The following is a 21,814-nucleotide window of genomic DNA, read 5'->3' on the forward strand; positions in this document are numbered from 1 at the left end:
TTCATTCTTAGTGGTGTTTGGTTTCATTTTTATTATCATATTGAAGTAAAGGTTCGGTTTTACATCATATCCTACTAGTGAGAGCGCACTCCACTAAAAAGGGTGCACTACCCGGGTGCTTTATCTGCCAAGAAATTGTGTGTAATATAAAGTAATAGCAGGCACATAAACTTTTAGCAAGTGTATATGTGTATATGTGTGTATGTGTGTATGTGTGTATGTGTATATTTATATGTGTGTATAGATATATATATATATCTATATATATATGTGTATGTCTGTGTGTGTGTGTGTATATACACATATACGTTTTTAATTGGCGTGATGACGATGGTGCTGGGTGGTGGTATCAAACACACCTGAGAGCACACTCCTGCAAACTGGTTGTATAGCGGTGGTTTTAAACTACTGTATTATAGTGAAAATGACTGATACATTTGGTCTGTTCAGATGTTGGTTTGTCTGAGGGGGGATGTAGCTAAACTGACTCTGAATACTTACACAGAGATCCACAGCAATGCAGCATATGTATGTTATCACCTTACAGCTTAAATAAGCTTTCTCTGCAAGTGCAAAATATGTGCGCAAGTACTGTACCATAGATATATTATCAAAGTACTATATTGTGACTTACGCTTTACCCCTGTGTTTATTAAAACAGGGGATCTTTCATAGTTACACTGTACCTTCTGATTGATCAGACACTACACTTGCTGAATATAGAGAGAACTTCGGGTGTAAAAAGAGTTTGGAATTACCCCATATTGTATGGATCTGCTCTGCTGTGTTAGAGATGCGTGCTGACATCGCTAAATGAATCACTACACCTTATTATGATTAACCCTGTCCGGTAACAACCAGGGACATAAGGATACATTCCCAATACTAAATGGTACCTCTCCTATGATTCAGTGAACACTGACTATGCTATGAAGCACTGCCATGACAGGATATTTTACACTATTTGAGAAATCCATACTGACATTTGGATTCATAAGCTTAGATATCTACTTGGCAATTGTCACAAAATGCTTGGTTTGTATCAAGGTCTCAGGGGATATTATTACAAAACAGACTATTTCCTTATCTGTATATTGACATTGTTTCAATAGCTTTTGTATCCCACCCCCGGGGATTATTAACAATTGACACTGCGTGTATATACTGTATGTTGCACTTAGTGAGTCGATTTGGTTAATTAAATTGTATTTTTCAGTTGTTTAGGCATTTTGTTGTGACAACATAGTTTTTGGTTCTCAGTTCTATCAGACAGATTTCAGATATATAGCCCAGGTGTGTTAACACCAATTAAAACCAACATTATTTGAAGACTGTCTGCTTTATTGTATTAGGAAGTCTATGGCTGAGTGCAGATATGGGAAATCTTTTTTTTTGATCCCTCTTGGATCACTGTGTAAATATAAGTATTCGCACTCCATAGATCTAGATACTTAATTGTTACGTGTTTATTAAGGTTGAACGGTAAGTATTTTTCTGTGTTTACATATACATAGATCTCTGTTTTTGTCTTGTAGCATCTCTGCTAATGATATCATTTTATTACTGTATATAAAATAAAGCAGGAAAGTGCACTAGAAGAAATTGGAAATCAATTTAAGTAGCAGGATTAAATACCATCGGTGGACATTGATGCAGACCATACCAAAATATTTTTGAGGACCACAATTCATGCATTCGGGGGATTATAATTCAGGTTTTGTTTACTTTCCAATTTGTGGTTGAAAATCCATAAAATAAGTATGTTTTATCCCTATATCTGCATGTTTACAGTAACAGAAAGCAAACGCATTCACAAAGAATGCTATACAAGAATTACTTAGTAAATATGGGTTTATTTTTATTATATTTTAAGTGGCGCTGTGCTATGACCCCTAAGGCCTTGTCCAGGTAGGGAACGGGTGCTCCGGCGCTGCACACTGCTCGGCCGTGCTTTTCCTGACCGGCTAGGTGCACGTGCGTCTGGGGTCGCGGCCCTGACGTCACGAAGCTTGTTCACCCTCATTGGGTGAACCGCTCACGTGACGCGCTTGCAACCCGCTCTGGATCAATTTTGCTTGCTCGACAAGCGGCTGAGCGCCGGCCACGCGCATTGTCGCAACGTGTCCAGCATCAGCGCGCACACCCGCTCAGCTCACCCGCAGCTCACCCACGAGGCCTTACAGTCCACTCAAGTTAATGGGGAGGTGTATTATCCTATAGCACAGCTATGGCACTAAATGGCTACTGGGTATGGCAACAATATGTCATTAATTAGCACAGCAAAAGATGAAGAAAGTACACAGCTACAGAACTGTATGTTCTAAAACCATTGCAACATTCACATAACCCTTATATAATCTGGTCGCCTAGTCAGGCTTCACTGTACTGTTTCATATGAAAAAAATGGGCCTGGTGATATAGTGTTCTATTTTCTTTTATGTTCACAAACCTCACACCTCTTAAGCAATTAATGTCCTATTTACCTTAGAAACTTGGTGAAGTGCAAATAAGCACCATTGTATAACTGCACGCAATCTCATTATTTGAACTACAGTGTATATATAATGCCTTTTTCCCCTTTACAGTCTTACTGATGGTCCCTCTCCCCTGTCTTTTTATGTAGCATTCACACCCACAGTCCTATTATGATAATGTTGGCTTCCACCGGGAGAACTTAAACGCCTACAGGCAACCCACTGCACCCAATGCATACGTGTCCTATCCGCCTCCCCATTCATATCCATCTCCAGTGCCACACTACATCCCCCAAGTATCTCCTCATCAGTCTGTGCCAGTGACTCAACACGCAAAGTCCCAGACGTGTTGCACAGCAAGTAAGTGAGATTGTTACGGCTTCTATTTATTTTCTTAAGTGAAAGGCTGTCCATCTAAAGCTAGCCAGACGGGATCTAAATGATGTCACTGTGGTTGTGCTGACATCGTTATGGGCGGACGCCTGAAACCATTGTTATAACTTTCTATCCGTAAATGGGATTGGGATTAAATTTTTTCTCGTGAAGGTGCCCAGCTGAAGTGTAAAAAAAAAATATAAGGAATACTAAATCATTTAAGTTTTTTTTTTAATGTGATTTTAAATTGATATTCCAAAGCAAAAATTGGGAGATATGTGTACTATAAATGGTGTGTGTGTGTGCAGGTTCACACATACACACATACACGAACGTACATATACATGTGCACGTGCACATATACGCGCACGTGCACATATACGCGCACGTGCACATATACGCGCACGTGCACATATACGCGCACTTGCACATATACGCGCACATGCACATATACGCGCACATGCACATATACGCGCACATGCACATATACGCGCACATGCACATATACGCGCACATGCACATACCATATACGCGCACATGCACCTACAGTATACACACACATGCACATACAGTATACACACACATGCACATATACACGCACATGCACATATACACGCACATGCACATCTACACGCACATGCACATCTACAAGCACATAGGCTGCAATAGCAACTAGGCCTACCGAGGGAATTATCCCCTCCAGTTCCTGACCCTAGCAGGACATACTGTTGGGGACCAGAGGAAAAGGGTAGCGGCCGGAGACTATGCTGCACTTACATTCAGGGCTAGTTACCTTTTAGAACCACCAATACAGTTTTGTGTGTAAATGTCTACAGGGTACATACACAAGCCTTCGTCAAATCTGGGCTACTAACATGACGTTGCCTAAATAGGTAACGTCCATTAGCTTCCCTGAGTTTAATGGTATCTACATAGCTAAATATATACAAAAACGGTTGCTGTTAGGGCCCTCATTCATATGGCTAACTGGCTGTAACGTTGGCTCACATTAGCCATATGCTAAGGAAGATGCCAGATATATATTGCAATGCAATATATATATTCCTGGCATCTGCCTTTCAAATAAAAATATTTATATTAACCCCTTGGAAACCATAGTTGCCATGAAGACCGGCATTATACATGCCTTAATTGTCACTAAGGTAAACAACGGGTTAATAGAAATAGTCTTAACTACCCTACAACCCATTGTATGTTTAGCTGTACAACCGCTATGGCATACAAGTGGTTAACCTCCCTCCCTGTGTCACCTACCCCCATAACCCACCCCCTTACCATCACCACCCCCTTACCATCACCACCCCAACCAACCTGCCCTACAAGACTAATAGTTAATAGCCATACTGGTCAAATTTGGCTAATGGGCTTTATGCCCATTGAAAAGCCTTGCAACATACATCTAAAATAAATACATAGAACAAGCACAATCACGTCATAAAAAAACAATCATTTTAATCCATTGATTGTCACTGCGGCTACCTAGGCCCTCAATGGGGGCCTAGATAGCCACATTAGCAATCAACGTTGACCGTTAAAAAAACAATTGGATTACTTACCCCTGCCAAGATGAAGGCCATCCTCATCTTCCGGACGTAAGCCCCCCAGAAACAATCCTATAAAGGGCTTTCTTTTGCTGGCTCCTCCTGGCAGTAAAGTGGTTAAATACGTGAAGTAGCCCAAATAAGAGTCAGAGCAAGTTCTACAGAAGGGGCACAGGCACATATCTTGAGCACAACAGTAACCTGCGTCCCAGCAGCATTTTGACTGAATGGAAGTTGATACAAGTGACAGAGTAGGAGGAAAAGGTGCGTTAAACACCAAAATAATTGCATGGTAAATCTTATGAGTATTGCAGTAACATTTCAGATTGCTTGCTCATTATTTCTTTTTTTTCTAGGAACAAAAAAGATTGCTTGCATTGTCACAACCATCTGTGTTCTCGTAGCAGCAGCAATCATAGCTGCAGTGCTATGCTGGTATTTTGGTAAGAATCCCCAACTTGATTCTCTGTCTCTGTTCAAGTTATTTGCAGCTTCCTAAATACAATAGTTGGCTGAGGAAGAGGGTTCTGGGCTATAGGAAGACTTCAGCTGTTGGCATATAATTGTGTGGTGTAAAGAAACCATGTCGAGTGCGGATTCAGAGAAGAAGAAACTCTGCCTGTTCTGTAGAAATTAAAATTCACCAAAGTACAGTTTCTGTTACAAAGCAAAATCAGCTAGTTAACTAAATGATATTGGCCAATTATAGAGTGGTGGGTACAGGCTACCGCCTTTTAGTAACAACGCACAAAGAGGGAAACTCATTCCACCCACTCCTTCTTCTTTTTTTTTTTTATATATTATTATTTTTATTTTTTCACAGTAACATCAAGGAATGAAAAGCTTTCGGGAAAGGCATGTGGCTCCTCTGGCAGTTATGTCAGTTCCTCCCAGTGGTGTGATGGGACACCCCAGTGTCCTAAAGGAGAAGATGAAATCTTCTGCGGTACGTACTGAGTGGTGTGTGATTAGATGGACAAGCACAGCACATGACAATCTGAATATTATACTCTAATGCTTGTTATCACTCATCTTTCCTGCCATTGAAGGGAAGATGTGTGTGTGTGTGGGTGTGTGTGTGTGTGTGTGTGTGTGTATACACACGCATATATATATATACACACACACACATGCATACATATACACACATGCATACATATACACACATGCATACATATACACACATGCATATATACACACACAGTACATTCACATACACACAATACATTCACATACACACAATACATTCACATACACACAATACATTCACATACACACAATACATAATACATGCACATAATATATAAACTAAGTGGTCTTCTGCCATAAGGCATCAAGCACTGGAAGATGCTTTTTCAGCACAAAATAAGGGTTTGTGATGTGTGTTCTAGAGCTGGAAGGTGTATTATGCAGAAAGATTGCTTGGTAAATATGAGTCGTAGTATTTCAAACTGTTAACAGTATTGTTACAGTATAAACAGCAAGTGACCTGTTTTCAACACATCAGAATGCTTTCTTTATTGCAGGCTATATAGATTTATAGGAAAGTAGAGCAACAAAGTGTGTTTTTACTAGCATTCATTTGTTATTACCTGCTGTAATTTAGACAATTCTTCACTGTTCATTATCTGAAAACGGAGACGTGTCGCGCAAAATGAATATAAATGTGCGATAAAAAGATCCCTAACCACTCACAACTTTGTGGTTCTTTAAACATTCATCTGTGTGCGAGTGTATCCTAAAACCCGGTGCTGCCGTGGTCCCGAACCGTGAGAGCCGCTGCACTATACAATCAGGCAGTTTTGACCTTGATGGGCTTGCAATTTAATGTTCTAATTACAAAAACTCAGCACCAATAAACCCTTCCAACGGAGTGAAACATTTCATTAGCAAAAATATAAATACAAAATCAATATGCCCTCTCCAGTAGAATATTAATCACAATTCAGACATAGGTCTTGTGCTTCCTGTCACTGCCCCAAATCTGTTTCTCAATGTAAGGCACCATTGTGACGGGAAGGGGTAACCAGGCTTTATAATAAAGGTCAAGCCTGTTTTGGTTACCCCTGCTGTGTAAGGGTCAAGAGTTAGCTCTTGGGTCCATGACCATTACATTGTTTTGTATGTAATAAAGCCATTTTTTGTGTGGGGGGGGGGTTCCCCCCTTTCCGGGCATGAAATCAAGCGTGGATTGCTAGGGTATGAGTTTCCAGAGGGGTTTTGCAGAGGGACCGTTGTCAGAAAGTGCCTAGGAGGTTGAGGTCCAGGGTTACCGGTTCCCCAATAAATGTACCTGGGAATCATGGAAACAAAGGAAACAGCGCACAACGCCAAATAGTGAAGCAAGTAATGCTATATATTAGTAATTACAGGGTAATAAATCTGCGTACATCAAAACAGTGGAATAGGTGCATTTAGTGTGTTTCACACGTTACCACTCAGCAACTGTTGTCAGAAGAGTCTGGAGCTTGCTTCTCTCAACGGGGGCGCTACGTTGGTTCAGGAGCAGGATTAATGTCCAAACCCCTCATCCAGCAGTACATCGCTCCCAAGGGGATTTCCCTTTACAGCAACCAGGCTCCGTTGCAGGTATTGGTGCTTGGTGGGACCGCTCGCGCTTCCAAGCCGTCTGGTGCAGCTCGTGTAGCTCAGCGAGCAGATCCACTGTACGGGGGTGAGACCTCAGCTCTGCAAGGGTACACTCGGCGTGCCACGTTGTCGCTCCGTCGCGGGATACTGCGTGATGACGTCACAGTCTCCGCAGCAGCGAGGGAACCAGCAGGGAGGCAGTCAAAGTCTCTCAGAGTCTCCCAGAGTCTCTCATAAGCCCAAAATTACCACCGGGAGTGATACTAGCAGGGTGAAGCCAATGGAGGCAATGGCAATATTAAGGCACTAGATAAAAATCATCCAACATGTTTCGTAGAATCAACTACTTCTTCAGGGAAATCATGCTTGATTCTCAGATACACATTGTCCCGGCAATACCTCCCCTTGAAAACATAAGCGCGACTCGCCACTAGGGCACCCCGTCTTCAGCACAACTCGGAAAGGAGAATGAGGCACAGGGAAAATATGTATTCCTGTAACTGAGAGAATCCCTAGGTTAACGGGGGTACCCCAGCTGGTGCCAAGGTGACCCACCAACAGTACATGGTTTGTGGGTACCCAACCGTCCATAAGGTTGGGGGGACTCTAAGAGTCCAAATTGAGTCAAAGGGAAAGCATGGGGGACATCAGGTAGACAAAAAAAAGTAAATTTTATCCTTTTCTGTTCCCTGTACCCCGAGACTCGGAGTGTATTAAAATGTATTGTAATATGTTTAAACATTCGGAACCCATGTCCAAACAGGCATCCCGTGGAAACCCATAGGCGCCGGTAGTTCTGCTGGACATATCAGAGTTCAAAGCAGCCATAGCTGCCCAATAGGTCCGGAGATCAATGGCAGTCCTCAAGGATGCCACTTGTTCTGCCTGACCTAGGGGCGCCTGCCCAGCGGGTGGCATTGGGATAGCTGGGTGGAGATTTGGTAGGCTTGCGCATGTCCCTTGGCTATTTCAAATTTCCCGCTCACCCAGCTTTTCTACCTGCCTTTGCTCCGATTGGCTGCTTAAAGTTCCCACGTGCTTATTGGCTGACCGGTCTGCTTCTATTTTATGAATGAAGCAAGGAATACTAAAAGACGCCGGGAGCCAATCAGATTGCGTGTTCCCCTTGAGTCTGAGCCAAAAGAGGGCGGGCTTTTCAAAGATGGTTTGTTTGTAATAGAAAAGCAACCGGCTTTGATTTGAAGCCTGAAAACCTTCCCGCCAGAGACAAGAATTTTGGGACCACGTTCTCAGAAACGACCGTAGCGGTCGCAGCTGGGATTTCATGCTGATTTGAGTTCCAGGAGATTCTGGGATAAGTCCCGGTCAGGGTCAAACTCCCCCATAGAGTACCCTGCACCTAGGAAAGTCTAGTTTTCGACCCCAGACCCCCAGTAAGTGTGTATTTTCGTTTGTATTGTGTGTTGCACTGTGTGTAAGCAAATTTATGCCGAATAAATTACAATTTATTTCTCTACCATGTTTTGCTCAATGAATGATCCCGGTAAAAAGGTGTAAATAACCTGGTCTCCCGTGACAACCATCTCCCAGTGTGAGCATGTTATAGCACCCTAGCTAGCGGTTCCTGCAGACTCAATATTGCGGTTGGATGGCATCACATTTAGGGGTTAGTGAGAATCCATGCACAAAGCCCTATATTTTACAAGGCTATCTTTGCTTCCCCAAGGGTCTCAAGCGTGCTCATGGGAAGCAAAGGTATCTTTGTGAGCTGTTCACACCAGGATATCATGGCTTAGAGATCAAAGTCTGACCTACAAGAGGTTTATGATGAACCACTAATGTAGTAGCACCCACCATCCTACAGTATGACTGAATTTACTTGTTTATACTTGATTAATTCTACCATTTTTTTTTTAAATCTATTTTTGTATTTTACCTTCCTTTTTGGGATCCATTGTCTACATTTTAGCACAATTTGCTCTGTATTGTCTGCTGAAGCAGATAAACTAACGCTCCGTTAATGCACAGATCTGCTACATGGAACCTTAAATACAGTTCAATGCCTTAATCACACTGCTTCCTGATCTCACGCAACTCTCAATACAACTAAGCTCTATCTTTCCTTTACAGTACGACTATATGGGCCAAACTTCCAATTGCAGGCCTATTCGTCGGAGAACTCCGCATGGCTGCCTGTGTGCAGTGCCATCTGGAATGATAACTTTGGAAAGGCGGCCTGCAAGGACATGGGATATAGCACGTAAGCATTAGCAAACATTCCTGGTACAGAGCACAATGCCATATATATATGTGTCTGTATCAAAAACTCTACCACTCCACTACAGTAAATGCACAATCTAAATACATTGAGTGTCTAATAACTACTTGGAGGGTTACACCTTTCCAAACTTTGGTGTGAACCATCTACAAAGAAAAAAATTGGAATTAGTGGGGAAATAATTTAACAGGGGTAGTTAGATCCTGATTGCAAACGTTTTCCAAATAGAGACGGGCAATTTCCCCCCCCCCCAAAATTCAAATTTGCAGCAACAAAAAAAAAAGAAAGAATCTGTGAAATTTAATTTCATTTAATTCGCCCATCTCTCATTTTAAATGCCTTATACTGTATCAAATGGAATATGTAGTAATTCATTACAGAAACTACTTGCATGGGAAGTGACATAATACATACGATCAAACTTTGTCATGTTTATGGTGGTACTATTGACCAATAATAACTTTGTCCTCCAGTTGGGATCAGGTTTGGGATGTACAGTAATTATAAACCCAGTGGGGATTGGTCATAGATTTGAGGACTTGAGGTTGCGGAGTCTGAGGTAGACACACAATGCTATTTGGACACCATTCTTTCCCTGGGGGTTAAGCATTGTAAAATAAAAGTATGTGGTTTACTTTGGCGCGTGTGTGTGTGTGTATATATAAATATGTATGTAGATATAGATCTATATCTCACACACGGAGAACATTTTGGTCTTCTGGATTGTTGAAGTGCCTAAAAACCTCTAATCTAGAGGTGACCAAATCAATTCCTCAATGGCCACCAACAGGTTAGGTTTTAAGGATATCCCTGCTTCAGCACAGGTAGCTCAAATCACTGGTTCAGTTTCGGTCTTCAACTGTGCATGTCATTTGCATGTCAGTCACTCAGTCAAAGAGCCTGCTTCAGACAGGAGGTTGTCTTTGAGCCACCTGTGCTGAAGCAGGGATATCCCTAATACCTGGCCTGTTGGGTGGCCATTGAGGACTGGAGTTGGCCGCCCCTGCCCTAATCACTCTTGTAAGCACATTAAGAATCTATTTATATATTTTTTTTATTCCAATATCTAAATATCAGATGGAGCTGTAACATGAGTACAACTTTCTCAGTCAAACCGCTGCATTGTAAATCACATTGTAACTTTTATATGTTGTATTGTATAAGCCGGGTTAAGGAACAAAACTCACGGTTTTTTTTTTGCACTGAAAACATGACCCTCGTACTTTCGACTCCTGCCCATCCCGATTAATAACCCAGCCAAATAAACAGACGCCTTAATTGGGTGCAAATGGCCACAGCCTTTTATTAAACAAAAGCCGCAATCTCCAGCAAGTAGCGCCACCCATTGAACCAGATTACGCTCACCGACGCCACATGACCCCCTGAGCACGCCTAGTTCCTAACACCCTGGGGTCCCTCTTCTTTGAAAGTATAAAACATTACCATACAATCACAAAACATAGTACCCAATAAACTTGAACCCCAAAAAGGGTGGGGGTGAGGTGGTCAGAGAATGAGAGAGGCAGGTCACGAGGCAGCAGCCCCTTAAATAACCTAGTCCTCCCTCTTACCCCCCCAACCGCACATCACACCGTGGCCTCTCGGCCAGTGGTCATGCTACCCTTCTACTATTGGCCAGGGCTTTCTTTATTTTATTGATTACAAGTTGTGGGGGAGGTGGGTTAGAGAGAGGATTTGCTGTTACAGAGAAACCGTATAGAACAGCAGTGTACGTGTACAAGCGATGTGAATCCTGCTGGGATAAGAGCATGCAAAGGTGCAGAGCTTTAAATAGCTAAGCTGTGTACAATACCTGGAAGCAATTATGTTCAGAAAAGCAAAAACATCACGTGCCAGCTGATATCTCACGGGATGCTTAACTGTTTAATCAAGTAATACATCTTTTTCATTGTTTTTGATACAAATGGAAATAGGTTTATATTTTGCATTGTTACTCTGCAACATAAAATAACATTGAGAGAGGCACAATTAATCCCTGACGGCTACATTGTGGTTCTTGAGATACTGTATTGCAAGTTGAAAGGAGTTGTTGATTTCAACTTCAAAGCCTAGCAACAATTACAATGTTACCTCCCATAAGTAACACGCAGTACACAATTAATCAAGATACATTAGGTAAAGGACAGAGTTGTGCAGTATGGAAGAAGGACCATTTGTCCGACTCTTACTTTTGTTGGCTTAGTGATGGAATATTAATATTTGTTAAAATAAATTCTTTGTGTACTTTTTGTGTTAAATCAACACGGATACATAAATGATGATCACTAAAATCTAAATGGTTTATTTATTGTCCTTAAAAGTATATCCCCCATCTAGTTTCCATAAAGTGCTAACCTAGAATAATTGACATTTTCCAACATTTCCACTCTTTGCTCTCTCTCAGAAGCAGCTACTATAAGAGTGATACAATATTGGCTACACCTGGATCAAATGGATTCATGAATCTGAATACGAGCAGTGGGAATTCCAAGCTGTTTAACTTACTTTACAACAGGTACATTTCTTTTTCTTCTTAAGCTTAGGGACTTCAAGCATGTCATGGTTGTGGATGAATAAACTAAAATGTACATGCTCTATATCAGGGGGGCTCAAATCCAGTCCTTCATCCCCCCCCCCCCCCAACAGGTCAGGTTTTCAGGATATCTCTGCTTCAGCACAGGTGGCTCAATCCGCCCCTGCGTCAGCACAGGTGGCTCAGTCTTTGCTGAGAAGCTGGGAGCTGAAGCTGGGATATCCTGAAAACCTGACCTGTTGGGGGGCTTGAGGACTGGAGTTGATCACCCCTGCCCTATATAATAGCCCCTGTTACGCTTGTGCACCCCCAGCCATCTATGATTCCTTTGTCATATAGATGAGAAACGTTTTGAGTAGCTCCAACAATCATTGGCAAGTGGGCAGTGTGCCGTGTGCCGTGCGGTTTCTGTACGGTGAGTCACCCCACTGCCATTTAACTACGCTCAGTACTCCTCAGCAAGTCATTCCTTACCCAGGATGGCATTTTCTTTATTGTAGTTTAATGTGGCAGACATGACGGACAAGTTGGAGCAGGCAAAGGCACTGTGTTGGGGGTTATCATTGACGTGGTTTGGTGTTTCCTGTTGGTTATTAAATCTAAATGTGATTGTTTAGTGACTATGTATTACAGAGGCTGCTGATACAGTATATAGAAATATGTGATATACAGTGTGTGATTTTCTAGTAGAATGGTCTGTGGAGGGATGGAAATGCATTGTTTTATATGTGTCTTATACACACGATGTAACATTTTATCAATGTGCATGAATAACAATGTGTGTTTTTTGCTTTATGCAAGTTAACCAATGTTAAAAAATATATATTTCTTAAAGTTGAACAAATGTACAATACAACACAATATTGAGCAACAAAACAAAATTCTGCATGAAGCATCACGTTGGCATCTGTGTTAGCCTAGATCCATGACCAATCTGACTTCTTGGGTACCTCAATGATAAATATGTGCACGTGTTCTTTTTTTTCTTCCTGTGCTCGTGCCCCCCATTACCTTGTCTCCGGCATCGGCGTCCTGTGACATCGTGTCCCCAGAAGCCACCGGAGACAAGGTAAGGGATATACAGAAGTCTCGCGTATTCCCCTGGCATTTAATTGAAGTGTTGTGGGGAAGAGCGCGGGGCCTCTGTAAGCACCACGCCCCCCAGTTTGCGCACCCCTGTGTTAAAGCATATAGTGAATGTTAAAAGTTGTCCAAGTTGAAATAAACTCATAACACAACTCGTAACGTGCAAACCCGTTTATGTATAAAGATGTTGGTTGTTTTATTTTGCAGTAAATCTTGTTCTTCTGGGAGAGTCGTCTCACTACGATGTGTATGTAAGTGTTGCATTAGAGAAAGTTTAATGACCTTTTAGTGTAAGCGTAATGGTATTGGCTGTTCATACTCCTGGATTAGAGGTTCAATGATGTTGCTATGCAAATAAATGCTTTTATTGTAACTTGTTTCTACACTGGCAGGAAGATGATATCCCATTTTATTCAAATTGGGCTATATATCAAGCCCTTTTTGGAAAGATGCATTGTAAGCTTATTCTGTCCCGGCTAATTACACGATAAAACCTTGTTCCTCTACTGTCTTACGTCTGACAGAGATCTGGCAGCCAGACTGCTTAATCTATTTTGAGATATTTGCTGCAGATGACAGGGGAAAGTAATGTCCGTATGTCACATGCTCATATATCCATGTATAACACTACCAACCTGTAACTCCACTACAACGCATTCTATTCACAACTTGACAACTCTGTGTCAATGTAATGCATTTTGTGACAGACACATGTTGAAATACCGCACACGAGGTTGTGTGTGTGTTTTTTATTTATTTTGTTTTTTTTACTATTAAATTATTAAAAATGACCAATATTGGCCAATAATTACAGAAGGTGACATCTACAAAATCCCCTTATTCCTGGAACATTAGTTTGTGAACTTTAACAATGTCTTTGAGAGCGATTTACATGACTTAGACAGAGTAGGTGGCACAGCTACTTTACATTTCTACAAGGATCATTAATACAGTTCCTTTAGCTACCCCTCTTTGTTTGAACGCATTAGGGGCTTTGTATTAAGCGGGGCAATTTGACCCATTTTAACGGAGCAGAAATTATTTGCGTTAAATAGATCTTGTTCTATATGTACAAACCTTGTTGTTTAAGCTGCTTACATCCGGCTGTGAGAAAAATAGGGTAAATTGAATTGATGCAGCTCTGCTCCATTGTTTAAGCTTTGGTCCAGCGGCATGTGCGTCAACGGTGGCTCCTTCCGACGTGGCTGACTGCGTGCTGTGACGTGTCAGCCGGCCGATGCTGCAAGCTCCTAGTGATTTGCAGCTCTGACGCGTCACGTGGTGCGGCAGTCAGCCAAGGAGGGGAGGGAAGGAGCTACGGAAGGGAGGCGGCTTGGAAGGGGAGCAGGGAAGGAGCTGTGGGGGGAAATTGTGTGTGTGTGTTTGTGTGTGTGTGTGTTATATGTGTTGTGTGTGGACGGCACCACGGTCTCATCTCAGACCTGGCAAAGTTTTTGACCGTCAAACCACGCCCCCTCTCCCGCTCCCGCTCCCTACAGACCGCATATAGCGGTCACGTGCCTCTCCACGCTCCGCCTGTCTGCAATGCGGGCGTGTGGTCCGAGGCAGCGGGACCTTAGCCTTAAATGTAAACCTTGGTACATCCCATTATATTATTGCTCCTAGCAACCCCTCCCCTAGCTGCTCTAAATGACTCTCCAAATCCCTGACACATGTGAAGCAAAACATTACACTAAACACAGTGATACATCGATGCCAGAGCGACAAAGATCTAAAATTGCATCATATTGCTCTAGTTGTGAAACTTCGATAAGCTATAGTACGCGACACAGTGAGTAATACTGTATGTTCCCACTGTTGGATTCCTTTAACTGCAGCTTGTGGGGCGTCTACAAAGAATGTGGATAACAGAATAGTTGGCGGATCCCCGGCTTTATCTGGAGATTGGCCATGGCAAGTCAGTCTTCAGATCAGAGGAGCACATGCATGTGGCGGTTCTATCATTACTCCTAACTGGATAGTAACTGCTGCTCACTGTGTAGAAAAGTAAGTACTCATATGTGACTTCTGTATAGCTTTGGTGTAATACCTGTTTGCAAAAAGAAAAGAAAACCCTTTGAAAACAACTTAACAATGTGTAACCCTCCTTACCTGGCGCTAAAGGAGCTCACATAGATTTGGATATAAGCATGGCTGTGCTCGGTGTCTCATACCTTGTCAGGGTGCTGGTCCATGCAGGCTGGACGTGGATATACAGATAGAATAATGATAGGTGCCAGGAACTTTTATAGTACAAACCAGAGCTTTAATCACATCCATTGATAATGCTCGCCATACAAAAAACATACTTCACGCCAGGCATTAACTAGTGGTAAAGAGTGGTTACTCTGTGCGGCTTCCCCTGGTAGCTCTCGCTCATACACTGGGGCGGTACTTGCGCTTTTTTCCCTTTAGTATTGGTTAAATTGGCAATCTGCAGCATAGCTTCAATAATGCCTTCTCAGGTCGGCTCTGGGTCGGGGGCACACACTATTGTCTAGGTCTATTATCCCATTTTGTTATACGGCATACGGATTAGGACCTTACGCAGGACCTTCTGTTGAGGCTGATCTGATTGTGCTTTGGAGCGTCTACTCTGAGGACGCCCGGCTGAGCACATGCTCACTCCTCCTCATGGGCCATTACTATGGGCTCTAACTATATAGTATAATACAATGTGGGTTGGTGCAACACACAGCAAAAAAGGGTGATGGCAGGTCTGGCAAAAATATTTCTTTATTATGTGGACATAACTATGTCCACATAATAAAGAAATATTTTTGCCAGACCTGCCATCACCCTTTTTTGCTGTGCGTTGCACCAACCCACATTGCATTGGACTTCTCCCTATTGGCAACAGCACGCAGACTGAGAGGGACCACTGGTGACACATTCGTGAGTACTTACCTGGGGCCAGCCCAATGAGGTTAGGGGGGGTGTTTTTGTGCATTTACCCCTGCCTTCAGGGCAACTGGAGCTCTTTATTAGGTTTGAATTATATTATGTCCCAGAAGTGTTCCTTTCACAATATAATCTAATGGGATTCCATGCTTGAGCACCAAATCACCTCTATTGTATATATAGTATAATAGGAGGAAATGTTGCACATAAATGATAAAGAATATAAATGATACTTATACCGGTGGTCTCTAACGCCATTGAGGGAAGACCTGCTGTGTTCCATGTACAGGATGCAAAAGAAAGGAGTAGAGGCAAATACATAGATTTCATAGATGCAAATATTTATTGAAGACAAATCTAATGTCCAACGTTTCGGCTGTCACAGTAGCTTTTGCCTACCTCCTATAAGGCACGTTACGTAACAGTTACCGGACGTACTGTGAGGCTCCAGTCTGAACGCTGAGTAACCTGCTTCTAGAACACTCGTGGGAGATATGTCTCCTCCCATTTATCTATGGTGACATCACCTGGTCCCAAGACCTACTGTGGAGTGGCTATACTTCTGCAAGTCATCCTGTATCACATGGTGGGGAGGGAAGTAACTCTCTGTGACCCCACATAGTTAACCCTGTAGGGTTCTTAACCCCTTACCCACTAGTTGTCCCTAGCAGGGGGGCTACAAATATAATTGTCTTCCTTAAATATACACACACTTAAAGCAAACATGTGGCTGTTTTAGGTTTCTTAAAAAAAAATGAACTTCTTTTTTTGATCAGGGCGTCTGAATGGGGGAGTCCTTGTCAAGCAAGTGTTTACTTAAGCCCTAGCCCACTGCTACAGGGCCAATAAAGGAGAGAACGAGCTTTGTGCGTAAACTCCTCTTTAGCACATCACACAATAGGAAGCAGCCAGAAGAAATCAAACACCCATCTATTTAAGTTTACAAAGAAACTATAACATGTAGTTATACATAGGTGTACAACATAGGTGTACAACACCATAGGTGTTTTGGTTCATTTTTGGGCCCAAGAAAGAATACTTATTTTAAGCTGGATCCAAGCAGTGGGAATGCCAAAGCAATGACCACTCTTTTGGGGTCCTTCTATTCTCAGTGCTGCTTTGGCGTGCTTCTATTCTCACAGTGCTGCTTTGGGGTGCTTCTATTCTCACAGTGCTGCTTTGGGGGTGCTTCTATTCTCACAGTGCTGCTTTGGGGTGCTTCTGTTCTCTCAGTGCTGCTTTGGGGGTGCTTCTATTCTGTCAGTGCTGCTTTGGGGGGGCTTCTATTCTCACAGTGCTGCTTTGGGGGGGCTTCTATTCTCACAGTGCTGCTTTGGGGGTGCTTCTATTCTCACAGTGCTGCTTTGGGGTGCTTCTATTCTCAGAGTGCTGCTTTGGGGTGCTTCTATTCTCACAGTGCTGCTTTGGGGTGCTTCTATTCTCACAGTGCTGCTTTGGGGTGCTTCTATTCTCACAGTGCTGCTTTGGGGTGCTTCTATTCTCACAGTGCTGCTTTGGGGTGCTTCTATTCTCACAGTGCTGCTTTGGGGTGCTTCTATTCTCACAGTGCTGCTTTGGGGGTGCTTCTATTCTCACAGTGCTGCTTTGGGGGTGCTTCTATTCTCACAGTGCTGCTTTGGGGGTGCTTCTATTCTCACAGTGCTGCTTTGGGGGTGCTTCTATTCTCACAGTGCTGCTTTGGGGGGGCTTCTATTCTCACAGTGCTGCTTTGGGGGGGCTTCTATTCTCACAGTGCTGCTTTGGGGGGCTTCTGTTCTCACAGTGCTGCTTTGGGGGGCTTCTATTCTCACAGTGCTGCTTTGGGGGGCTTCTATTCTCACAGTGCTGCTTTGGGGTGCTTCTATTCTCACAGTGCTGCTTTGGGGTGCTTCTATTCTCACAGTGCTGCTTTGGGGTGCTTCTATTCCAGCAGTGCTGCTTTGGGGTGCTTCTATTCTAGCAGTGCTGCTTTGGGGTGCTTCTATAGGGTCACCTACTTAATAAAAACATTTGCAGGAGGTCTCTTTTTGGTGTTGTGATAGACAATATATGCTGTCATCATGAATGTTTTGTTTCCTTGTAGGGCTAATTCATATGCATACCTATGGACAGTGTATGCCGGACAATTAAACAAGGCAAATATGATTAATAATTACTACTTGGTGGAAAAAGTGATTGCCCACAACGATTATGATACAACAACAAAGAACAATGATATTGCCCTCATGAAATTAACATCACCGTTAACATTTTCAAGTAAGTGTATTTTTTTCCCTCTTCTGCAAAAGAGTTACAATAAATGTATTTATGTCATGAATATAAATGGCAAAGAGGTAGAATAGGAACTGTAATCAGATGTTTAGGAGCAAAGGAGAATAAACATGAAAACGTCCATGTTATCATAAGGGAAAGTAGTTTGTTTTCCATTCAATCGAACAATGTTAGTGTCCGATATACAGAGAGACCCTCTTCACCCGCACCAGATTTCCAAAACGGGGGGCCGGCATTGGATTTAATTAGGGGGGAGGGAGATGATCTGTTCTGGCAGCAACTAATAAATCAGAACAAACCCAAGGACTTTCTTTCCTTGTTGCAAAAACTGCTTCTTGGAACGTGAGCTACAAGCGTCCGTCCTTTTGTGTCACTAGTGTATTGTCAATGATCCATAAAGCAGTGGTTCTTGGATCACGGTCGGCAGACCATTTGACCACCCATAGAGGAATTCTCATATTGTCTTTCATTTTAAGGTAACTGTGATGTTGAAAACCAGTGCAACTGCAGAAACTAAGTTCTTTTTATTGGCTCTTAGCTGTTTTTAAAAAAAAAAATGCATATTGACAATCAACACTGTATGTTTCACACAGGCAGAGCTAAAAGATTCATAGATATGAAGAGTAAGCAGAAAAGCACTAGATTCACCCGTGGTGTGAAATATTAATAGGAGAAGGTATATGATAAATTGTGATATTACATCTAAACTTCTATATTTTCAAAGAGCTAAAAGATTGTCTAAGCTAGAGACGAACGAAACTGTCAATCTGTTTCCCAGAATTTCCCGAGCTTTCCATTCAAAATCCATTCCGCGGGGTAAAATCCGTAGATGGATTGTTCTGGTTTCAATCTGTGAGGATTAATCCAAAAGCCCCACTGGATACAATCTGCACGGATTTTTAAGAACCCAACTCCGTGGATTCCGCAATCCGTGAGTGGATTTTCAAAAACCCGCCAACGGATTCTGGCAATAAGCCATGTGGATTGTCGCGATTGAAAAAAAAAAAAAAAATTCGGAAAAGACAAATCGCCCTTTTTGAGACTGATTTGCGGAAATCCGCGGACCCAAGGAACCAGCCGATCCGAGGCGGATCCACATCTGCAAAAAAAGTGCCCATCTCTAGTCTAAACCAGACCATGGACATGGTCCTTATAAATCCTGATGGATTACATCAGCACTTCCTGCATGTAAAACCTATCAATTTAAATTTGCTGTTCGTATCACATCATTATGCACTGTGCCTTTCTGGCACCAAGGTATTTTTGCTGTCCCCATCACTGGGTGGCCACCTAAAATGCACCACACAAAACATGTGTCGTCACTGTTACTTAAACCACTAGAAAAGGATACAGAGGAGAGGAAACGGGTAGTTCATGATGCGAGCTTCATCTTAAGCTTGCTTTGTAGAACCTGGGTTCATAATAAAAAGAAAATGAAAAAAAAATGGACAGATGTTGATTCATTGTCGATGTTTTATTCCTATTCATTGTTCTTGCTGCAGGCAACATCCAACCTGTGTGTTTGCCCAATCCTGGAATGTTGTGGGGAGCTGGACAGTCATGTTGGATATCTGGATGGGGTACAACTTCTGAAGGAGGTGAGATAAAGTTCATGTACCTACTGACAGTATCTGATGGTGGATTTATCCCTCTAATTCTGGGCCGACTACAACTGAAGTGTGACAGTCTTAATGATTCCGAATGTGTGACTGAGCACACTGGATTTTCTGATTTCTAGAGATGTATTCAATAAAGTGTGTGTGATGGCACTTATTGGTAGCAGGAGTCAGGAACACATAACCAAAAAGGGCCAATAGGAAGCTGCTTTTAGAACAGTTATAGGGTTCTTTGGGCCGAATCCACAAAAAGTGCTAAGCTCTTGCAGGCTTTTCCCCCCGTTCATTTGAATGGGAGCTGAGGTGTGCTGGAGCTTAGCACCGCTCTTTGGATATGAGCTTTGTATGTTAAAGGAGCAATCCATGCAATAGCCTACTTTTATTTTATTTTTTTAATCCGCTATTAAGTATTATATAATACTAAGATTTTTTAAATTCAGTTTTTTCTCATTTTTAATGAGTTTTAATATACTGAGCAGCCTTTGATTTCTACAGCAGGTTCTAGCCCACCTCCACAGCAGTGCAAGATATTGGCAACACTTTCCTGTTTGTGACCATTTGTTGCCAATATTCCCAGCAGTTTGAGCTGCACACTGTAACAATAGATAATGTTACCTTAGTAATATAAGGATACATTGTAGCTGCTGAGTTACTTACTGAAGGATTGATTGAAACAAAGGCGGCCATTTAGTGAACCTGGGAAGCAGGATCTTGCTGATCTAGTATGGGAGGATGATGGATCGGCAGCTTAGGTAATTGTTTTCATAAAGGTAATGAAAGGCTGTACATTTTATATATATATATATATAATATATATATATATATAATATATATATATATATATATATATATATATATATATATATATATATATATATATTATATATATATATATATATATATATATATATATATAATATTAGTTATACGTTACCGTTCCAAGGATGGTAAACAAGAGACAGCACTCAATGTTGAAAATCAAAGTGTATTAGTGAAAGCAAAAATACATCCAGAAACCCAACGTTTCGGTCCTACAGAATGAGGAAGGTCCCATTCTGTAGGACCGAAATGTTGGGTTTCTGGATGTATTTTTGCTTTCACTAATACACTTTGATTTCAACATTGAGTGCTGTCTCTTGTTTACCATCCTTGAACGGTAACGTATAACTACATTCTCTATATGGGACGTGCACCTGTGGCTTACCAGCACTATTGGAGTGCCAACTGCCTTATCTGACTATATATATATATATATATATATATATATTATTATTATTATTATTATTTAAGTGCTGCTTGAGTGCCTCTTTAAAGATGGAGTGATTTTATAATATTTGACAATAACTTCTTACCAAAAGACATTAGTTTGTCATCGACATTGTAAACAAAGGAACATAGCTAAGCTAACTATGTAGTTATGTTACCATAATTTGCCAACAGAAAAACATAAGTAGCTGCATGCAGTGTCCCGACACGAGATGCAAATAAGAAACAATGTTACTTTAAGGATAATTTAATGTATCTAAAGAAGCTGATTACTGCCCCTATTAGATGGACAGTAATATGATCGGATAACACACAACTTGCAACTGTGTGGGAAGGTTTGATGAATTGTCTTGATCGTACTCATCATCCATTATCCAGACATTGATGCTCTCTGTAGACAAACCAGCATTATCCTTCTATTCCTTCCATAGGGCTTTTACAAAACCTCCCTTCCTTAATCGCAATCCACGTGTATGAATCCTATCTTCTAGACAAAAAAAAATCAAACAACCCTAAAACAAAATCTCGGGAGAATTAAAATGGCTACCGGACTAAAATCAGACCTCCGTCATGCTCACTATTGGTTTCTGTTTCCTTACCTGCAGGCTCAGCTCCTAATGTTATGATGGCTAGTAAAGTACTATAATTGACTCAACAATATGCAACTATCCTCTGTCTACAATGGAGCAATAACTTCTTCAATGATCTGCTGGTTACCTGAGTGGGGAGTCGATTCATGCCAGGTAAAGGTTTCCTTTGTCCGTTGGATGTGGTTTAGATATCGCAGCACACGCAAGACATTCAGATTTAACAAAATGTACATTAAAAAAAGCAGTCTCAGCCCTGATCCACTAAGCGCAGTAAACCCAGAGGTTAACATCACGTTAGTGAGATATAAGCTG

At 41.9% G+C, this 21,814-nt stretch overlaps 1 protein-coding gene across 1 annotated transcript in view; it reads left to right on the plus strand.

The window, feature by feature from the left end:
* TMPRSS2 (transmembrane serine protease 2) overlaps positions 1-21,814 on the plus strand; it is a 64,430-nt gene that overhangs the window by 26,436 nt on the left and 16,180 nt on the right. The window contains 12 exon segments of the mRNA XM_075593701.1: positions 2,624-2,834; positions 4,768-4,854; positions 5,235-5,357; positions 9,092-9,221; positions 11,644-11,754; positions 13,066-13,109; positions 14,697-14,865; positions 17,843-18,015; positions 19,533-19,638; positions 19,709-19,735; positions 21,551-21,582; positions 21,585-21,655. Of these exon segments, the coding sequence (XP_075449816.1) occupies positions 2,624-2,834; positions 4,768-4,854; positions 5,235-5,357; positions 9,092-9,221; positions 11,644-11,754; positions 13,066-13,109; positions 14,697-14,865; positions 17,843-18,015; positions 19,533-19,638; positions 19,709-19,735; positions 21,551-21,582; positions 21,585-21,655 (1,284 nt within the window).

The sequence above is a fragment of the Ascaphus truei genome, chromosome 3 (genome assembly GCF_040206685.1).
Source record: "Ascaphus truei isolate aAscTru1 chromosome 3, aAscTru1.hap1, whole genome shotgun sequence".
Taxonomy (NCBI): Eukaryota; Metazoa; Chordata; class Amphibia; order Anura; family Ascaphidae; genus Ascaphus; species Ascaphus truei.